General features: G+C 32.7%; 1 protein-coding gene across 1 annotated transcript; it reads left to right on the forward strand.

Annotated features, from left to right (window-relative positions):
- Positions 1-1,094: 1,094 nt before the first annotated feature.
- Positions 1,095-20,935, forward strand: LOC127707994 (mitochondrial thiamine pyrophosphate carrier-like). The gene is made up of 6 exons (XM_052212781.1): positions 1,095-1,167; positions 7,832-8,007; positions 9,071-9,232; positions 16,462-16,641; positions 19,104-19,290; positions 20,293-20,935. The coding sequence occupies exons 2-6, from the start codon at positions 7,882-7,884 to the stop codon at positions 20,601-20,603; spliced, it is 966 nt and encodes a 321-aa protein (XP_052068741.1). The 5' UTR covers positions 1,095-1,167; positions 7,832-7,881; the 3' UTR covers positions 20,604-20,935.
- Positions 20,936-21,322: the final 387 nt, after the last annotated feature.

Here is a 21,322-nt window from a genome sequence, read left to right on the forward strand (position 1 = left end):
CGCTTTCCTTGACTATGTTGAACCGGCGCATCTACCCCAACGAACTTGAGATAAAGGATACAACAGATACAGTAAAGTCTATCTCATATCTTGACTTCGACATCTAGAAATTGACAATGGGGGTCGGTTGAAAACCGTGGGCAAAACATTACGACAAAAGAGATGATATCAGCTTCCCAATTGTGAACTTTCCATTTCTATGTACCAACATTTCAGCAGCGCCGGCATACGCAGTATATATCTCCGAGTTGATACAATATTCCAGGCCGCTTGTATTTCCTATCATGATTTCCTTTATAGAGGGTTGCTGCTCACAAGGAAGATACTTAACCAAATGTTCCAAGTGGTGAAATTGAAATCATCCCTTCGTAAATTTTACGGACGCCATCACAAAGATAGTTGACCGTTATGAAATATCTGTTTCACAGATGACGACGGATATGTTCCAGTTGTCGTAACTACAATCCCGTCCCCCCCCCCCCCCCCTTTTCCCGAATGTGACCTACCGAATTAGATTTACTGTCACCGGGTTTGTACTTACATGAGTAACACGACGGGTGCCACATTCTGTGTTTTGTGTACTGCTTTGTTTGTCTTTTGGTCTCTTTCTTTTTTAGCAATGGCGTTGTCGGTTTATTTTTGACTTAAGACTTTGAATGTCCCTTTGGTATCTTTCGCCTTTCTTTTATAAATTTCCAGGGATATTTTTTATCATATCAAACTAAATTTGTGTAAAAGGGAAAACTTTTTTTTTCTTTTTTTTATCTTTATGTGTTTCGAAATTTTTGTTGTTGTCAAAGCAAGTGGGAGGTTTGTGGAAGTATTGTTTCTGAAATTATTTATAACAGAGACATGTATATTTCAATAGTAATAATGATTTATATATAATTATAATTCATTTAATCAGAGATATATCTAGTACAACATATGATACATGGTGCCAAATATGTCTTTATTTATATTATGAATAATGTATATTATTGTAACAATAATTACAATAATAATATAGGTCTGACTACAAGGTGCTCCAAAACCGGAGGAAGCTTACAGGAAAAGTCAACGTCAGATGGCAAGTTTCTATCCCCGTTTCACATGAGCTCCCAACCCAAACAAAAATTTGAACTTGAAAATTATAAAACCTCCATTTGTCCCAGTGTTTAAAAGAAGGTAAGATAAGAAAATATTTGAAACAAAAAAATAGTTTTAAATTAATGCAAATCAGTTTTCGGTTTTGTTGGTTTTAAAAGCTCCTTACGACATGTACATGATGTAAGCACAGGGGTTTGTTACAATTTGCCGGGTTTACAAGTGTGTTTTTTTCGGGGTTCGTATGGATAGTAAACCCGGCAAATTGTAACAAAGCCCTGTGATGTAAGAGCTTATCGTCGATGATTGCAAGTTCGTTATGCTTGTAAGTTTGTGACATTTGTGAATTTTCACTTTATTCGTGACGACATGCAGAAGTAGTTATCATCGGCAACGTGCTACTTCAAAAAAACTTAAGCCGATATTTTTCATTCCATGTTCACTAATATCTGCTTTAAAAAGATAAGTTGTGTACATGGTGTATGTTCCTGCATATTATTTGCTTAAACGTTTATTTCCACTATTACTGTTTTATTCCTCTCATAGAATTTCGTTGAATTCTTGGGAAAATCCTTTCAGCAATGTTAGTGACATCTCAACAATGAGTCATCATCTATTTTTAGGTTATGTGGCACTCAATTTCCTTTTTTTAAGGCCAAGAGTATTATTTTTTAAATTCTGTGTATGTGAGCGGATTTTTTAAGATCAGAAAATGATTTGATGTATTTTGATAAAACAAAACATGCCGATTATTGGCTGGATAAAAGTGATTTAATCCTGTGCCATTGAATGCAAATTGAATGAAAAAATACTTTGATGCAATAATGAAATTGTGACATCGTTACAGTTATCTTTAACGTGTTTAAAGTGTGTAATTCTGGACTTTCCAATTGACCATTGGAAGTCACATGTAAAAATTAGAATAATTGTTGTATGGAGAATAAAAAAGTAAATATGTCCCAATTTCTCTTTTTATCGAGATATTCATTTGTTATTTGATCTCAAAGTTATTCTGTAATGTTCAAATACATAATACAATATGCCTGACCTATATATTGTTGCCCATGCGCAAAAGCCACTGTCCAAGACAAAGGTCACGAACTTACAAGCATGTCTACTTATTATACGGAATCGGGTCACAATGCGTAACATAGACAGACTGACCATGTTTCTGTAGCTATTCATCAATAAAGTGTATCAGACTGTTTACAAATAAGTAAAGAATATTTACATTCACAGTGGATAATATTTGCTCCAAGGTTGTGATTTTTTTCTTCCGTTTTGATTGAGTTAGGGTAATGATCATGAACTTCCAATGATCGAGGATATATATGTAAATTGTTTGTATGATTTGTTGCAAATAATGAATCAACACTTTAAATAAAGCCTATTATTGTATTGCAAGTAAACTATAAACATCAAAGCGGAAGCATAAATCGCATACACTCAGAGACATGTCATTTGCTTTTTGATAGCAGTTACTATGCACTTTCAAATTTTATCAGATCCTATTCAAAGTATTTAGATTTTTACTCATCAAAACCTTATGAACCCTCTTGCTGCCAATGCCTTTTTGTGGTCCAGAAAATAAGGCAGCTTTGACAACTGTAACGTCATGTGCCAAACTACTACATCATTCGATATATTACATGTTATGTCACTCCCTAATGACATTACATTAGCTATAGGGAACAACCATTTAACTACAAGGGGGAGGGGGTTATATAAAAATATTCTGATCCCCAATTTGATGAAAAAAAATATTTGTGGTCATGCAAAAGACAAAAAAAAAAATATTCTGAATCCAGATTTTCCCCATACCTTATAGTGTTAAATTTTGAAAAAAATAATTTGATTGATAGCATCGAAAAACTAAATAAAAATGTTCGCGCTTTGCTTGCATACATTATACATATGGACATATGTGTCCCTCTTGCAAAGCCAGTGTGGACATGTGTCCATCTGTTAGCAAGAGGGTTAAATAAGTTTAATAAAGGAAACAATCATTTCACATTGGGGGTCTTTTTATGGTACTACACTAGCAATATCAGGGGTTGAAATTTGCTTTAAATAATGAAAGGTCCAGGACATTTGAAATTTTAATTTTTTTAAGTGAAAAGTCCTCCGTAAGAAATCAATGGTCGTGTAAAAAAATCAGTGTAAAGAAAAATAGGTCTCTGACTTTTGTAATTTAATAATGAAAAGTCCTCTCGTAGAAAAGACAGGTCCCTGACCTCAGACCCACACTAACTTGAATCTCTGAATATATAAAAAGCAAGAATAAATGTGTTTGTCACCTTGCGTAATGGATCTAAATATATAATCCTAGCCTTGTCACCTATTTTTAATTTATTTTTATTTCATTCAATGTACACAAATGTCATGAATGTAGTTGAATAAACAGTTTAGTAATTTCCTAATGTGGTGGAATTTACTTAATTTTTCGGTTGTTTTACCGTTATTGGATGAAATTATATAGCTAACAAAAAATTTGGACTCCCCCACAAATTGTTCTTAATAGGAGACTACTGAAAGTCAGTTACTCCCAATTAATTGTAAGTCCTGAAAAAGTCAAATCATTGGTGTACAGGAGGCATCTTTAGACATTCATCTCATTATAGATGTAGGAAAAATGTTATTTTTAAAGATAAAAACTGACTCACAGGAACGCCCAAAAGGAAAAATAAAATAAAATTCCTATGTTTTCACATCTTTTTCCATAAACATTTAAGCATAAAATTGAGGATGGAAATGGGGAATATGTCAAAGAGACAACAACCCGACCAAAGAGCAGACATCAGTATGTTTGAGCAAGTAACCGTGTGTGTATAGAATGCAAGATTTTTTAAAAATGTCTCTTGTAAATATATACATGCCAACGAACTTGAAAGTTGAATTTTAGAGGCAAAGCTGAACTCCGTGATATGTATTAAACATTTTTTAATTGATTTAAAACATTACTTTTTATACGACCGCAAACAAATTTTTGTGGTTGTATATTGGTATGAAGTTGGCGTCGTCGTCGTCTGAAGACACATTAGTTTTCGCACTCTAACTTTAGTTTAAGTGAATGGATCTCAATGAAATTTTACCATAAGGTTCAATACCACAAAAGGAAGGTGGGGATTGATTTTGGGGGTTATGGTACCAAAAGTTAAGGAATTAGGGGCCAAAAAGGGGCCAAAAATAAGCATTTTTGTAACTTCCAGACATAACTTGTGTGTAAGTGTATGGATCTCTCTGACATTGTACCACAAGGTTCCATATCACAAAGGGAATGCTGGGATTGATTTTGGGGGTAATTGCCTCCAAATTTTAGGAATTAGGGGCCAAAAAGGGGCAAAAAACAAGCATTTTTCTAGTTTCATGACAATAACTTGTGTGTAAGTGTATGGATCTCTCTGACATTGTATCACAAGGTTTCATATCACAAAGAGAATGCTGGGATTGATTTTGGGGGTAATTCCCTCAAAATTTTAGGAATTAGGGGCCAAAAAGGGGCAAAAAACAAGCATTTTTCTAGTTTCATGACAATAACTTGTGTGTAAGTGTATGGATCTTTATGAAATTGTACTACAAGGTTCCATATCACAAAGGGAAAGCTGGGTTTGAGTTTGGGGGTAATTGCCCGAAAAGTTTAGGAATAAGGGGCCAAAAATAAGCATTTTTCTAGTTTCCAGACAATAACTTGTGTTCAAGTGTATGGATCTCTCTGAAATTGTACTGAAAGGTACCATACCACAAAGGGAATGCTGGGATTGATTTTGGGGGTAATTCCCTCAAAATTTTAGGAATTAGGGGCCAAAAAGGGCAAACAAACAAACATTTTTCTAGTTTCAGGACAATAACTTGTGTGTAAGTGTATGGATCTTTATGAAATTGTACTGCAAGGTTCCATATCACAAAGGGAAAGCTGGGTTTGAGTTTGGGGGTAATTACCCTAAACGTTTAGGAATTTGGGGCCAAAAAACAAGCATTTTTCTAGTTTCCAGACAATAACTTGTTTTCAAGTGTATGGATCTCTCTGAAATTGTACTGCAAGGTACCATACTACAAAGGGAAGGCTGGGATTGAATTTGGGGGTTTGGGGGTGATGAATCATAAGGGGGTACAAAAAATTGGGGGGGAGTGGATTTTTTTTTCATTTTTTTTCTTTAAAATTTACCATTTTAAATTGGTTATTTCTGATTTATATATAAAAGCAAATAATAATGATATGGTTTGAATAGGTAAATTAAATATTTTTAAGTTCTTAGACCACTTTCATTCTGTGTCAGAAACCTATGCTGTGTCAAATATTTAATTACAATCCAAATTCAGTGCTGTATCAAGCTTGAATGTTGTGTCCATACTTGCCCCAACTGTTCAGGGTTCGACCTCTGCGGTCGTATCAAGCTGCGCCCCAGCGGAGCATTTTATTCCAATTTATAATTATTTCTTGTCACCACTGCATGTCATGATACATGTACATGACATTCATTAACCAACTAGTGCTGAAAAAGTGATACAGCATAACAATCTGTAATTTGTTCTTCACTGGTACAATGTAACCATGGTAACAGAAAATTGTAAAGTATGATTATCCCCCTTTTGCCCCCAAGCATGCCAAGTGCTAACAAAAGGCAAAATAATCAGTTATTATGTAGTATATAAAATATAGGATATCCAAAACACATAATTAATAGCGCCTAGTGATGATTTGAGTCATCACTAGGCACTGTTAATTGTGTGTTTTGGCATATCCTATATTTTATATGCAGCATATTTTTTCCCCCTGATTCACATATTTAACATGGCTTCCAATAACGAAAAGTTTCATTTGGAGCTACTGTGTTTAGAGACCTCTTATATCTGTATATCATAACTATATTACTTACGTGTACACAATGAGTTATTGTCCCACTTTGAACACTGTTTGTTTTACCCAAACTAGGATAACACTTTGATTTTTTTCTGTACCATAATACATTTTTTAGTAAATTACCAACTTTTTCAGAAAAATTTCAACAAACATTTTTGTTTCTATGACCATGATGACTTACACAATTTATTTAGCATTCTGGTTCAAACCTACTTTCCCTTATTATTTACAATTACTCAACGTGGTGACCTTGTGACATGAAAATAATTACATCATGATTATGTATTTTATATGTGCAGTTTTCTATTTTGTTTTTATCCTGATGATATTGCCAGGAGCACCGAAACATGTCAATCTCATTCATATCATTAGTTTACTCCAGAAATCTGTAAAGTGTTGTTATAATAGTCTTTACATCAGTGTACATTTAATATACATTTTTAATTGTAATATTATCAGATTATATACTTTTTTAAAATGGAACCCAAACAATAGTAGTATTTATATACTATGACTATAGTTTCTGGTCATATAAACTACAGAATTTATAATGTTCAATTTAAAACCGTTAAAGTTCAAATTACTTAAGTACATGTATAACTAAATGCACCACTTTTCAATTATTGTAAACATGATCAATCATGTGACATAATAATTGAATCATTATTATACCAATTCATTTTGATTAAATAATTTCAAAATATTTTAATTGCAGTTGTTATCCCCTTTCTCCTTTTATGCTTTTAAAAATGAAAAGGAAATAAAATCTGACAGGACCAATTGAATCATGTTGAAATAACACATGCGATGGTTGTCTGGCATTCAAGTTTCATAAGTGGAATTGTTATGATAGTTTAAAATCTTAGTAATTTAGAAACAAACTTCATTTCCAATTTAATTGTATCCTTTCCATTGTGTATTCTAAAAAACTTAAACCAAGTAGAAATCAAAATTGTAAATTACATATAAATCATTTCATACATGAAATACAACATGACCTGGGTTGGTACAGCAAACAAACAAATTTAAAAGGTCTTTTAAGTTGGATTTATTTCTGCATTGGACATAGAGTGCAGTATACAAAATGTATGAAAGTCAATGATTACACAACACAATGTGTAAAAGTCAATGATTACACAACACAATGTTTAAAAGTCAATGATTACACAACACAAATGTGTAAAAGTCAATTACACAAAACAATGTGTAAAAGTCAATGATTACACAACACAATGTATAAAGTCAATGATTACACAACACAATGTGTAATCATGGTAATAGTCAATGATTACACAACACAATGTGTAAAAGTCAATCGAATGATTACACAATACAATGTGTAAAAATCAATGATTTTACAACACAATGTATAAAAGTCAATGATTCCACAACACAATGTGTAAAAGTCAATGATTATACAACTCAATGTGTAAAAGTCAATGATTCCACAACACAATGTATAAAAGTCAATGATTCCACAACACAATGTGTAAAAGTCCATGATTACACAACACAATGTGTAAAAGTCCATGATTACACAATACAATGTGTAAAAGTCCATGATTACAAAACACAATGTGTAAAAGTCCATGATTACACAACACAATGTATAAAAGTCCATGATTACACAACACAATGTGTAAACATGTAAAAGTCAATGATTGCACAACAAAATGTATAAAAGTCAATGATTACACAACACAATGTGTAAAAGTCAATGATTCCACAACACAATGTGTAAAAGTCAATGATTACACTGTAAATACACAACACAATGTGTTAAAGTCAATGATTACACAACCAATGAGTAAATGTCAAAGCTTTTACAGTAAAACGATTTTCAGTTTTAACTCAGTTTCAGATTGAGTATAACAAATTTTGCAGATGCTGCTTTTTGTGACCAACCATCCATGTTGATATACTATTTCAATTAAATGGTAGGCTACAGACCAGAAGAGTATGAACTATCATCAAGAGAGTATGCAGCTGTTGGTGCTTTCTCTGGATTGGTAGCCAGGGTTGTCTGCCAACCATTTGATGTTCTGAAAATAAGATTCCAGGTACAAAAAATAAATGTATGAAAAGATACCTTTCCACTGTACATGCTGTATATAAATATTGACAGCTAGATTTACTTTTGATTGGTTGAGACTATATTCAAACATGAAATCAAACAAAACATCGTGTTACCCTCTGAACAAACAATGTGTTACCCTCTGAACATTGTGTCTACCTTGTGTAATTCAACAAACCATGTATGTAAATTTTTGCTTATTTTCAGGGAAAGAACGAAATCGCCAAAATAAAATCTGCCAATTTAAAAGTGCACATGCAATGGTATTGTATAAAAGTTTTGAATCCGCCAAAATATCTTGTATACCTTATTCAATGAAAATCGCGAAATTTTACACCTGCGAAAATAACCTGCTATACACTATTAGTTATTTCTTTTCAATCTTTTAACTGTAACTTTGAATATATAAGTAATTGTTCTTTATTCGAACATGTTTAGAATAAATGAATACTTCACATCTTATCATTTTGACCTCAATAATGTACAGGTAATTTAGCTATAATGATCTATAGCTATGAATTACAGGATTTGTAAGGTTTGTAAATGTTAATGAGACTGCAGGTACCCACAAAAAAGTTTTCCACAAAAAATTAATAACTTAATACTGCCTTCAACAATGGACAAACCCCTGCATCCTGTTGCAAGATCTAATTGGGATATATTCTCCTTTCATACAAATTTGAACTTTGTTATCAAATCCAAAGTTTATGGCTAATGAAAAATGCAAATAGTTTCAGAAACAGACACCATAACAGTTTTCATCAAGTATGACTTTAAACAAAATTAATTGTGGATGCACAGATCCCATTCATTGTACATGAATGTTTATGTCAATGCTACATGTAATTTATTGCATAATTAAAATGAACTACTATTTTTCAATTGGTATAGATATATATACATTTATTTGTATAATGTGATGCTTGTTCCATAAAAAATATGTTTGGTGTCTTGGAATACCTTTTCTTGTGCCAGAGCCAAATCCTTGTGTAAAAAAGGAGTTATCTTTCTTGTGGCATGAATTAGCTTAAGCTTTTGATTCTTTGTAGCTTCAAGTTGAACCTGTACGCAAACCAACAAATACAACATTTTCTAAGTATTGGGGAATCCGACAAGCATTCCAGTCTATTATTAAAGAAGAAGGAGTAACTGCTTTGTGGAAGGGGCATGTTCCAGCACAGATATTGTCTGTTACATATGGTCTAGCTCAGGTATACAAATATTGTTACAAATAGAACTACATATTTTATATACCCTGTTGTGAGTATGTCTGTCTATCCCTCCATCATTCTAGTTTTAAATGCCTGTAACAAACAGGCTTATAATGATATGCTGTCGTCCATATGTGCCACCATCTGTTCTATTTTTAGTTCACCCGGCCAAAAGGCCAAGTGGCTTTTTTCATCACTGTCCATCGTCGTTAAGTTTTACAAAAATCTTCTCCTCTGAAACTACCTGGCCAAATTTAACCCAACTTTTCCACAATATTATTGGGGTATCTAGTTAATAAGATGTGTCTGATGACTGTGCCAGCCAACCAAGATGTTCGACATGGCTAAGAATACTGTGGTTTCATTATTATTTGTTGGATACCATTTTTTGTGGATTTCGTGGGTATAGGTGAACCACGAAATTAAATATACAACGAATAATAAATTTTCTATTGGCTTGTATGCAGACTTCGGTAAAACCACGAAATCAAAAATCCACAAACATGCAAGTTAACCTTAATCCACGAAAATTGGTACCCACGAAAATAAATGAATCCACAGGGTTATACAGGGAAGGTCCCTTCAGATTTTGATAATTTTTTATACATAAATCTGGTGTTCTGAAGTTAATTTCACACTTTATAGAAAAAAAATTATTTTCAATTTTACATTTTTCTGATTAGTAGTTTAAGAGATATGGCACTTTGATATGACATTGAAGAGTTATGGAACTTTATTTGTTGAAAAAAGGACGGGTGTATCATGCGCTCATGGCGCAGTTCTTTATTTCATATGTCTCAAAAAACTCAAGTATGCCTTTGCAAATCATGAAATTTTTTTATTCAATTAAATAAACATTTATTTATTCTACATACTGTTATCTGCTCTCACTGTTTTAAAGATTGGCTATCAGGTGCACCTAGTGCAACTGTTTATATACTTTGGGTTTTATCATAAGGTATTTTCTGTTTTCCTAATATATAGGAATGGCCATGTCTGTCCGTCTCTCCTGCTTCATGTCAAGCACATAACTTTTGTACCATAGAACTTAGGTTAACCAAACTTAGTATGCAGTTTCATCATGGGCTGGGGGTATGTTGTATACCAAAGTCAGTTCACTCTAACCTTGACCTTTCGGCTTTGACTCCTATGTTAATAAAACCTTGTCCATTTCGTGTCTGGTGTTTAACTTTTGTACTTTAAACTTATACTAACCAAATTTGGTATGCAGTTGCATCATAGGCTGGATGTGTGTCATATACCAAAGTCAGATCACTCTGACCTTGACTTTGAACTTTGACCCCTATGGTAGTAAAACCTTGTCCAATTCCTGTCTGGCTCATAATTTTTGTACCGTAAACTAAGGTAACCAAACTTGGTATGCAGTTGCATGATGTGCTTGTGGTGTGTCATATACTATAGTCAGATCACTCTGACCCTGACTTTGACTTATATGATAGTAAAACCTTGTCTTATTTGCTTCCTGTGCATAACTGTTGTACCATATGATTTAGGTTGACCAAACTTGGTATGCTGATACATCATGGAATGGGGTGTATCACATATCAAAGGCAGGTCACTCAGACCTTAAATTTGACCTTTGACCCCTACAATTAGTAAAACATTGTCCAATTCCTGTTTGGTGCATAATCTATGTACTGGAGCACTTAGTGTGACAAAACTTTGTATGCAGAAGCATCAGACTGACCTTGACTTTGACCTTTAGTTCCAGAATTTACAGTAAATAAACCTCAGACTTTGATTCTGGGTCAGTATAGGGCTTTCAGATACACACATCAGTAACCATGTGTCAATCTAACACAGAGACAATGATTATATAAAAGGAATGGCTGAAAACCCAAAATCTCAATATGTCATTTCCTCAATACTGAATTTCATGGTAGCAACTAAAATGCATTAACGGGGGTATTAGTACCGCTATGGTGACAGCTCTTGTTTGTGTTTTTTTAAGCAGTTAAGCTGCTTCATGCGAGCACCCTAGATTTGTGTTCTACCCAATAAATGCTGAAATACGTGCCATTGTTATCATCTAGCTGGCTATTTTGTTATTTATAACTAATTAAACACTTTTTTCATGCTTTTAATTCTGGATTACAAAAAATATGAGCAGAAAAACCTTAAATGATCGTCGAACCACCCAAAAGTTTTGAAGTTGCACATAGGAAGAAGTGCTCAATAGAAATCCTTATGAAGTTTATTATCCCCTATGCTTTTGGCTAAAATGTCAAAGAACAATTGTATGAATTATTTCATCGCCGAAAATCTCTAATTACAAGTCGTTTACATTTGACAAATGGCAAAAAGCGCAGGAATATTGTATAATGGCTGGGACTAATATGACACGGAGTTGAAGTCTCAGTTGGCGGTAATTTTATCTTCGTCGACAATACGTAAATCAAGGATGTTTTAAATTTGGTGGATTCTGATAATACAAAGGTAATTATTACAAATAATATAATTTTATTTGAGATGAGTGTGATTATTAAAATCTTCTTAATTAAATGCATGCTCATTTGTGTAATTCTTGTTAATATTATTCCGTTTATCTCTTAACTGATCTTCATGCTTGTCAAAACAAGTTGTTGTATTTATGAATGAAATCAAACTAGAGATCTGATTGGTCGATGTCAAGGTCATTTCAAGATGGTTTCCTTTGTGTTTTTAATTCAGGCTTTGGTGTTACAGACTGCTACATGTGCTTTGATTTAGCTAAAGGTGCTTCAAACAATATTTAGATTAATACTTTATCAATAATTTGCTATAGGACGGCATTATTTAACTTCCAAAATCGCATATTTTTGTAAAATATTAAGTACAAATTTGTGATGCGTCTCACACCGTAATTGTTTTTGATTTACAATGATTTTTCAAATTTCCAGTATTTCTTCTTGTGAATTTTTCATATTTAAACACTCGTAAAGTGTTCTAGAATCATTTCGATGCATCTTTCAGCAAATAGGTATCAAAGGTACCATTGTAATTTAATACGCCAGACGCGCGTATCGTGCAACTTGGTGCTGGTTAACGACTTTTCCATGAAAATACTGCCAAAAAAATCGCATGATACGAAAAGAGGTAACGTTGTTAATAAATATTAAAATAATAAGTAAGCTTTACTTAGAGTCGGCAAGATATACAAACGTTGTACTTTAGACTTAGTCTTAACATTTTCAACAAGTTTAAACATTATTTATTTATTTGTATTTGTTTTTATTTCAGCTTTATTCCAATCTTTGGGAATGGCTAATACTAGAGGAGGCAAGGCATACATGTACAATACATGATTCTCTGTAGCAACTGGATTGTCTATTCACCACAATAATTCCCTAATAGAAATGAAACTCTAGACTACTATGATGTTATGAAGGTATTTACCTGTATATCTACATACCGGTATATGATCAACTTTGAAGATTGTTTATGCCAGGTCTCATGTGTTGACTAGTCCGACAAGTTTTGGTTCAGCTTTCTGACAGGAATTATTATAAACTTGCCAGCAGTTTCAACACATGAATATTATTTGTTATTATTATTAAGTGTGCCTATCGGTCTAGCAATTTTTAGAGACTGTTTAACGGTACTTTCAGAACTATGATCATGATATGTCAGAATCTGTGTAACTGTTACTACAAAAGGAGATATATTATTGTGCACTAAGAAGTATGCCAAGTTATCAGAAACTTTTTGTATGAAGTTATATAAAGATAGTTGGAATTCATGATATTGATGCATTGTACACATGAAATATTTTAGTTTAATTTATATTCTAATTAACAGTCCAAGAGTAACAATGAGTAAGGTTAAATTGTACCAAGGGGAATTACTTATTACCATAATTACACAGCAGTATTTTGATTGTGGATTCTTTTCAATTTTATTATTTACTGAATGCATATTTGTCACTTGTTTAATGCCTTGTTCACACATAAGTTTAATTTGAATTGAATGGGAACCGAGTTCACACAATCTTCTTTTTTTTATTTCGAATTGAATTCAAAGTCTAATGGGAATCGAATTCACTAATTGCGTTCACACACTCTTCTTTTTTTAATTCAAATCTAATTCAAATTGGCTAATTTGCAATATCGAATTCTCATTAGAAATACATTTTTTGTTAATACGAATTAATTTAATTTGATTAAATTGAATTCGATTAAACTCTGGTGTGGACACTTTTTAAATTGTAATTTGAATTAAACTATAACAAATTAATTGATAAATTGAATTAAAAGTTAACATCATTTGGACAGTAAAGCGATATTGATGCGTATTGCAATTCGAAGTAGAATTTACTTTTGGACATTAATTATGTTAAATCAGTTAATGCAAATCAAAATCGAATTATTTGTGAACGCAGCATTGATATATATATCTAAGAAATGAAGAATATGAAAATATTAAAAACAGATGGACAAAATTTATTGCAATTTTTGTCTTGCCTTGACAGAGTCGAACAGAGAGACATATATATATATACAAGTCGAAATTGAAAACAACGTTCTAACCTATGATTGCGTTGGATAAAAACCGCAATTTTTATACGTGTGCATGCAAAATAAATTTCTTGGTAGAGGGGTTTAAATACAGCACAGACAACATTTTCCAAAAGACCAAATGAGTGAAAAAGTATATTTTAACAAAGCTCATTTGACTAGCAGGTCGAACAACTGATGTTCTTAAACCCTGCTGACTGCCATTGGCGATTGCCAAATAAACAGATCACAAAATGTAACAACATAGATCTTATTTTTTTATTTATTACCAAACAGAAAACAATAAACTTGCGGACAAGATGGTATACCGCAAACATGAGGTGCTAAAATTTGTACACCATATCCGGATTTTGACAATTAATGTCTCTTCAGTGATGTTAGGAATCGAAACGGTATTTGGAAGGCCATATAATTTACCTCAATTTAGGACAGACTCTTGAATTTTGAAAGAGTCAAAATAGAATGAACGGATCATATAAACACGAAGGCAAATATATATATATATATATAGGCATGCTGTTTTGGCAGCATCAACAATGTATTAGTTTGTGATTTTGTGATAAGGTCTAGTTTATGGTAGGTCAATGATATTTGGTAAGCAGTTGTGTTAGTATAGGCACATCTCATTACAGTACCATGGAGAATATTTGGCCCCACCCCCTTAGTCATGGTCTATTGACTTTGAAACTTTGCATAGTTTTACTTACAAGTATAAGTTTGTGATTAGGTCAGTTTAGGGGAAACCACTAGTGGTAGGTCAATTATATTTGGTGTGCAGTTGTATAAACTTTGTCATTTCTAATTTCCATTGAGATTATTTGGCCCCGCCCCCTCAATCATGCTCTTTTTACTTGGAAACAAACGTTATTTTGAAATTTCATTTATTAGCTTTTGATTAGGTTAGTATTAGGGAAACCAATAGTGGAAGGTTAATGATAATTGGCCTGCAGATGTAGAAGTATTAGTAGGTCTCATTTCCATAGAGGATATTTGGTCCTTCCCCCTCAGTCATATGCATGATCTATTGACATTGAAACTTTTACTTAGTTTACATGAATTAGTTTGTGATTATTATGATTATGCCAGTTTAAGATTACCAGTAATTTTAAGTCAAAGCTATTTGGTATGAGAATGTATTGGTATTTAAAAGTTTCATTTCCATGGATATTATATAACCCCCAACCCCTCATTATGGTTCATTGACTTCGAAATTGAATTTGTGTTAAGGTTTGTTTAAAGGGAACGACTTATGAAAAGTCAATGGTATTTGGTAAGCAGTTGTATAAGCATTGGCGCATCTCATTTCCATGGAGATTGATAAACACTGTACCATCAGTCATGGTTCATTGTCTTTGAATATTGCTTACATGTTAATGTATTTCTATTATAATTGTAACATTTGCATTATCAAAATAACAAATAGGCAAAACATGTCTCTGTGTTAACAGCTTATTATAGATTAGACAAGTACAAATATTATGAAAATAAGAAGATGTGGTATGATTGCCAATGAGACAACTATCCACCAAAATTCAAATGACTTGGATGTAAGGGAGCTACCATTTGATTTTTATGGGGGGGCTAGGATGAAAAATTTTGTCCTGCATTTTTTTTTAGTTGTAATCTCTGTCCTGCATTTTTATTTTTCACTATATTCCGTCCTGCATTTTTTTTTTTAAAGTTTATCCTGACTTTTTTTTTGCAAGTGTCTCATCCTGCCTTTTTTTTGCAAGTGTCTCATCCTGCCTTTTTTTTTTACTCAAAACTCCTGTCCTGCCAATTTTTTTCAAATTTCATCCTAGCCCCCCCATATGTTGCATCATTGCTAGGCCAATATAACAACATCAGCATTTATTGTAAATTACACCAATTCAGATAGTTTCAGGTATGATTAGATAATTGTGCATAGTGGCACCAGCTGATCCAACTAAAACCACTAATATGGCATATTCAATTATGTACATAGTAGAATTAAACCATACACCACTGTTGGACACCATTATTGAAATTATTATTCTGATAAGAATATTCCTCCATGCAGACCGCAACAATTAGCAAAACCTACATGTATACTGCATAGTAAGCTATAAACGACCTCGAAATGACAAATGTAAAACAATAAAACTAAAGCAGCCTGATTAATGTACAAAGCAATTATGAAAATTAAATATGATACACATGTATATATACAGCAACAATCAACAATCACCAAACTCCTGGGTCCTCACTATGGACAGGTGCATACAGAATGTGGCGGGTTAAACATGTTAGCTGGCACAAAACTCTCCCCTAATATGGGACAGTGTATGTGCATAATCTCAGACATTGAATCTTTAAAAAATAAATTGGAAATAACTTTCGAAAGTGGTAGGATTGGATAGCAGAAACATTACAATACAAACATTATTTGATACTTGAGAAATAGCTGAGATAAACATTTTCACCAATTCTTCCACAATATTCATCTTAACATCTGCCAAGTTTGCCTTTGGTTTTATAATTAACTGCCTATAGCGCCCTTGGTGCTTTGATTTTTACAAATTGAAGCCAGCTTTTTATTGAATGAAATCTCAGTATTAATTGTCAGATAAGATGGTCAATTATTACATTGTTGATCAAAACATTCCCTAATGATAAGACAGTTTCATATGACAGAGCATTTTGTATTTCATTTAAGTTTTCAGTAATATGCATAACTCATTCTGTGTTTTTTAGTTTGCATCATTTGAGTTGCTGACCTCTGTAGCCTGGAGATTGTGTCCACATGAGTTGACCACGAAGCATCGTCCAATAGTCCACACTGTTTGTGGAGGTCTAGCAGGATGTATAGGTATTACTGTAGCACAACCAATGGATGTACTAAGGACTAGATTCGTTGCTCAGGGGAATGACAAGGTAAGTACTAAGAGTAGCAATTCACACAAAGTCTGTGGCAACCAATAAATGTATTAAGTAAAAATAAGAAGATGTGGTATGAATGCCAATGAGACAACTCTCCATCCAAGTCACAATGTGTAAAAAGTAAAGAATTATAGGTCAAAGTACTGCCTTCAATGGGAGCCTTGGCTCACACCGAACAGCAAGCTATAAAGGGCCCAAATATGACTAGTGTAAAACAATTCAAACAGGAAAACCAACAGTATTATCTATATAAAAAAAGAAAAACGAGAAACACTTTAGAACCACATCAACAAACGACAACCACTGAACAACAGGTTCCTGACTTTAGGACAGGTGCAAACAAATGCAGCAGGTTGAAATGTTTTAAAAAGGCCTAGATTTGTTGCTCAAGGAAATGACAAGGTAGGAACCTAGTCTTAGCAATTCACACAAAGTCTGCTGTGGCAACCAATAGATGTATTAAGGACTAGATTTGTTGCTCAAGGAAATGACAAGTTGTTAATTACTGTGTCATAATTTGGTTTATTGGTCAGATTAAAAATCAATAGGATTAAGTACAGGACATTGACCATAGGATATATTGTTTATGACAGAAAGAGGAACATTAAATTTTCACACCTTCGACTATGAAAATTATTGACACACTTTTGATAAGGTAGCTTGGGTAAGACACAATTTGCTTTTCAAATAAAATTTGATAAATTGCTGTTAAAGCTTTTTTGTTTACTTTATTCTGGACAAAACGACAGTTCTTTGTAAAAAATTATACAGGGAGAATGGAGGACGCAAATTGTATTTCAAATAAAATTTTGTTGTTTAAGCATGTCATTTTGTTTATTCTGGAAAAAAACGATATTTTTTTCGAAATAAAATTTTACTCAACAAAATGTTAAAACAAGGAGCTGGGAGGACACAAATTGCTTTTTTGGTTACAAATTTGATTTATTGTAGTTTAACATGTTTAAGCATGTTTTTGGTTCTAGCTTGGGCTGCAAACATCATAAGCATGTTTCGTTTTTTTTAAATAATTTTCTGCTTATTGTGTCTTGATTGGGGAAAATAACTTATAATCAGTTGTACATGTAAAGGCTTTGAATACCTTATAAAATTCCAACAAGAAGTTATAAAGTGTAAAACAAACAAATAATTAGTTGCCTTTGTCCTGGCTTGCGATCAAAGTTTTTAAACGAACACTTTAACCTAGGATGACCAAGCACGGATTTGACATTTAAAAACATTTTCTATGAATTTTATTTTATCTTTTGTTTTATTATTATTCAAACAGAGATCCACAAATTAACAAATCTGCAACATTTTTTTTTTATTTTTGAAACAGCAATCCATGAATTTATGTGTCCCACAAAATGTTTTTTTTCTCTATCCACAAAAAATTGATACCTACAAAAAAAAAAGGAATCCACAGTATTACATTTTGAAACAAGGATGACACTGGTGATGGCCATTTGTTATACCAAAATAATTAGGCCAAAGAAATACATATGCTTGTTTCCTGTCTCCACGTTGAAAAAATTGGGTAGGTAGGTAGGGAATTTATTTTATTTTTATGGCCCCGCAACAAACTGGTCAGGGTCATATAGTTTTACCCTTATGTGTCATTTTGCAACAAACAGTTATACAGACTTTTTTTCGAAATGACTTCACATATTCAGCTGTGTTTAGTATGTGTGTCTACTAAGAAGAGTGTCAGATCGAGTTTACGTCTGGTTTTGCTTTGCTGATTTGTGCCAAAATTACAGGATTTGGACTATGAAAATTTCGTGAAAATAACAGTTATACTCACTTTCATTTTCGATTTCCACTCCTAAAAATGGATTCAAGCTTTTTTTGCGAGCGGGGTCATTCTTGTCCGTTGTAAGTAAGTATTACTGAACACTTTAGGAGAGAAGAAAGCTAGATACACCATTTTTATTTGGTAATTGTCTGATTCAGTAATGGACGTTTAGCTCACACCTCCAAATGTGTTTCAATATTGCTAAGACACCTATACCTGTAGATTTAAGTTGGATAATTATAATATTTATTTTTCCTTTTAAATTTGTAATAATATATTTCATATAGCTAACGGGTATAAACAGAATGAAAAACTTTATTCTGGTAGAAGAACTGTTAAAAATAAACATGTCAGAGTTAAATCAAATGTTCAAAACGGACTTTATTCTTTATTTCTGACGGATTCAGACAACTTTTCCACAAATGCACAAAATACAAATTTTGATTGGAGGGTCTGAAACAGCATGGATGCAGGAAACAAGCATATATCTTTTTTTGCCTTATCAATACGATTTCATTGCTTCTGGTTTGTATAGTTTTATCCATATGTATTTATATAAGTAGTTCCAAAAAGTATTGAATTATCTATGAAATTTGGTTTTCATCATGACATTTTACCTTTTTATCAGCTGGATTCGTGTACTTTTTTGACTTTTTTGTTTTAGATATATTCCTCATTATATTCAGGAATTCAAACCATGATCAAAGAAGAGGGTTTCCTAGCTTTTTACAAAGGACTTGGTGCTGCTGTTGCACAAATTGGACCACAGATGGGTCTACAGTTTGGATTCTTTGCTTTATTCACAAGAATGTGGAGACAATGGTTTGAAAATCCCAATCGTAAGAGGGCAGGTAGAGAAATTAAAGTATTTCTGTTGCATCTTTTAATAAATAAACAGGCTTCAGTTGATATGAAATCAAGACTTTAAAAAATTCTGATTCTTTATACTATGACAAATGCATCTTTAGTATCCATGAAATAGTTTATAAATATTTACAAAAATGTTTTCAAAGAGTAACAAGTTTCAAGTTTTATGCCCCACCTACGATAGTAGATGGGCATTATGTTTTTTTGTCTGTGTGTCCATTCGTTTGTTCGTTTGTCCATTCATTCGTCCATCGGTTCATCCGTCTGTCCCGCTTCAGGTTAAAGTTTTTGGTCAAGGTAGTTTTCGATGAAGTTGAAGTCCAATCAACTTGAAACTTTGTATACATGTTCCCTATGATATGATTTTTCTAATTATAATGCCAAATTAGAGTTTTGACCCCAATTTCACAGTCTACTGAACATAGAAAATGATAGTGTGAGTGGGGCATCCATGTAATATGGACACATTCTTGTTTTACTCCCTGTCTTAAAAGATGGTGGAAGACTGTCATCCTTTTGTAGCTAACTTCATCTGTCTTACTTTTGGTTGAAATTTACATCGCTCTACAAATTTGAATCTATTGTGGAGGATTTGTCACTTTTACCATCCCCAATTTTCTGAAAAAATTGGAAAGTATATGAGGCAGAGATATCTGTGATTCAAAAATAAGTGTTACTCAAGATTTTATTTCAATAACCAAGTGTTTGAATCAGATGAAATATAAGATAATTTGTGCACTTGTTTTGCATGTTCTGTACAATGTTTATATGTAGTTTCATGAAGGCAAATAGAAATTGAAAACTGGTTAAAATTACAAAAATATCAAAAAACATTTTAATTAGAAATTTGACCAAAAGTTGTTTTTTAACAATATTTTATTATTTTAACAGTTGGGCCTTCTTAGTTATATCATTTATGTGGTTTCATTGCAAACAAAACAATTTAATCTCAATTTAAATGATTTAATCAGATTTTTGAATTGTAGGTGTATCAGAAGTCTTAGTATGTGGATCCAGTGCAGGAGCGATTGCAAAAACATTAATCTACCCTCTGGACGTCATTAAGAAGAGGTTAGAAATACAGGGTTTTGAGAAAGCCCGGAAAGGTTTTGGTGCAGTTAGACATTATAATGGACTTTGGCACTGTATGATTACAATAATGAAGGAAGAGGGAAGTGTCAAAGGTCTATATAAAGGACTTTCTCCAGGGTTGATAAAAGGTGGATTGGCAGCTGGTGCTAACTTTTTAGTTTATGACCACGTTTGTTACTTGTTAAGAAAATATCATTCTTCTTGACAAAATAGTTAGGTAGGTTATGATTTTAGACAGTGTTCTTTTCTGTATTTGTTAGGTAGGTTATGATTTTAGACAGTGTTCTTTTCTGTATTTGTTAGGTAGGTTATGATTTTAGACAGTGTTCTTTTCTGTATTTGTTAGGTAGGTTATGATTTTAGACAGTGTTCTTTTCTGTATTTGTTAGGTAGGTTATGATTTTAGACAGTGTTCTTTTCTGTATTTAGGCAATCTCATTTTATTGTAAATCTCAATTTCATAGAAAAGCACCAGATATTTTGTTTTATATTGTCATTGGTTTTTTTGTTTGTTATTAAACTAATGAAATAATTAGATGTTGAATTGAACATGAATTTGAAAATTATTGCACACATTTATTATGGCGATTTTTTGAAGAATGAAAAAAAAAATGTTAGATTTTATTATTGCCATCTTGATGTTGTTTTGTTATTTTTGTTGTTGTGATGGTGTCTCATTAACATATACATCATACATCCTTTTAATTTTTTGACTAAAAGTGATGAATACAGTTCTAGTTTAGAATGGAAATGGGGACTGCGTCAAAGAGACAACAACCCGACCAAAGAGCAGAAAACAGCACAAGGCCACCAATGGGTCTTAAACACAGAGAAAAAAATCCTGCACCCAGAGGCAGCTTCAGCTGGCCCCTAAACAATAATGTATACTAGTTCACCGAAAAAAAAGATGTCACACTAAACTCC

This window comes from Mytilus californianus, unplaced genomic scaffold (assembly GCF_021869535.1).
Source record: "Mytilus californianus isolate M0D057914Y unplaced genomic scaffold, xbMytCali1.0.p SCAF_7, whole genome shotgun sequence".
NCBI lineage: Eukaryota > Metazoa > Mollusca > Bivalvia > Mytilida > Mytilidae > Mytilus > Mytilus californianus.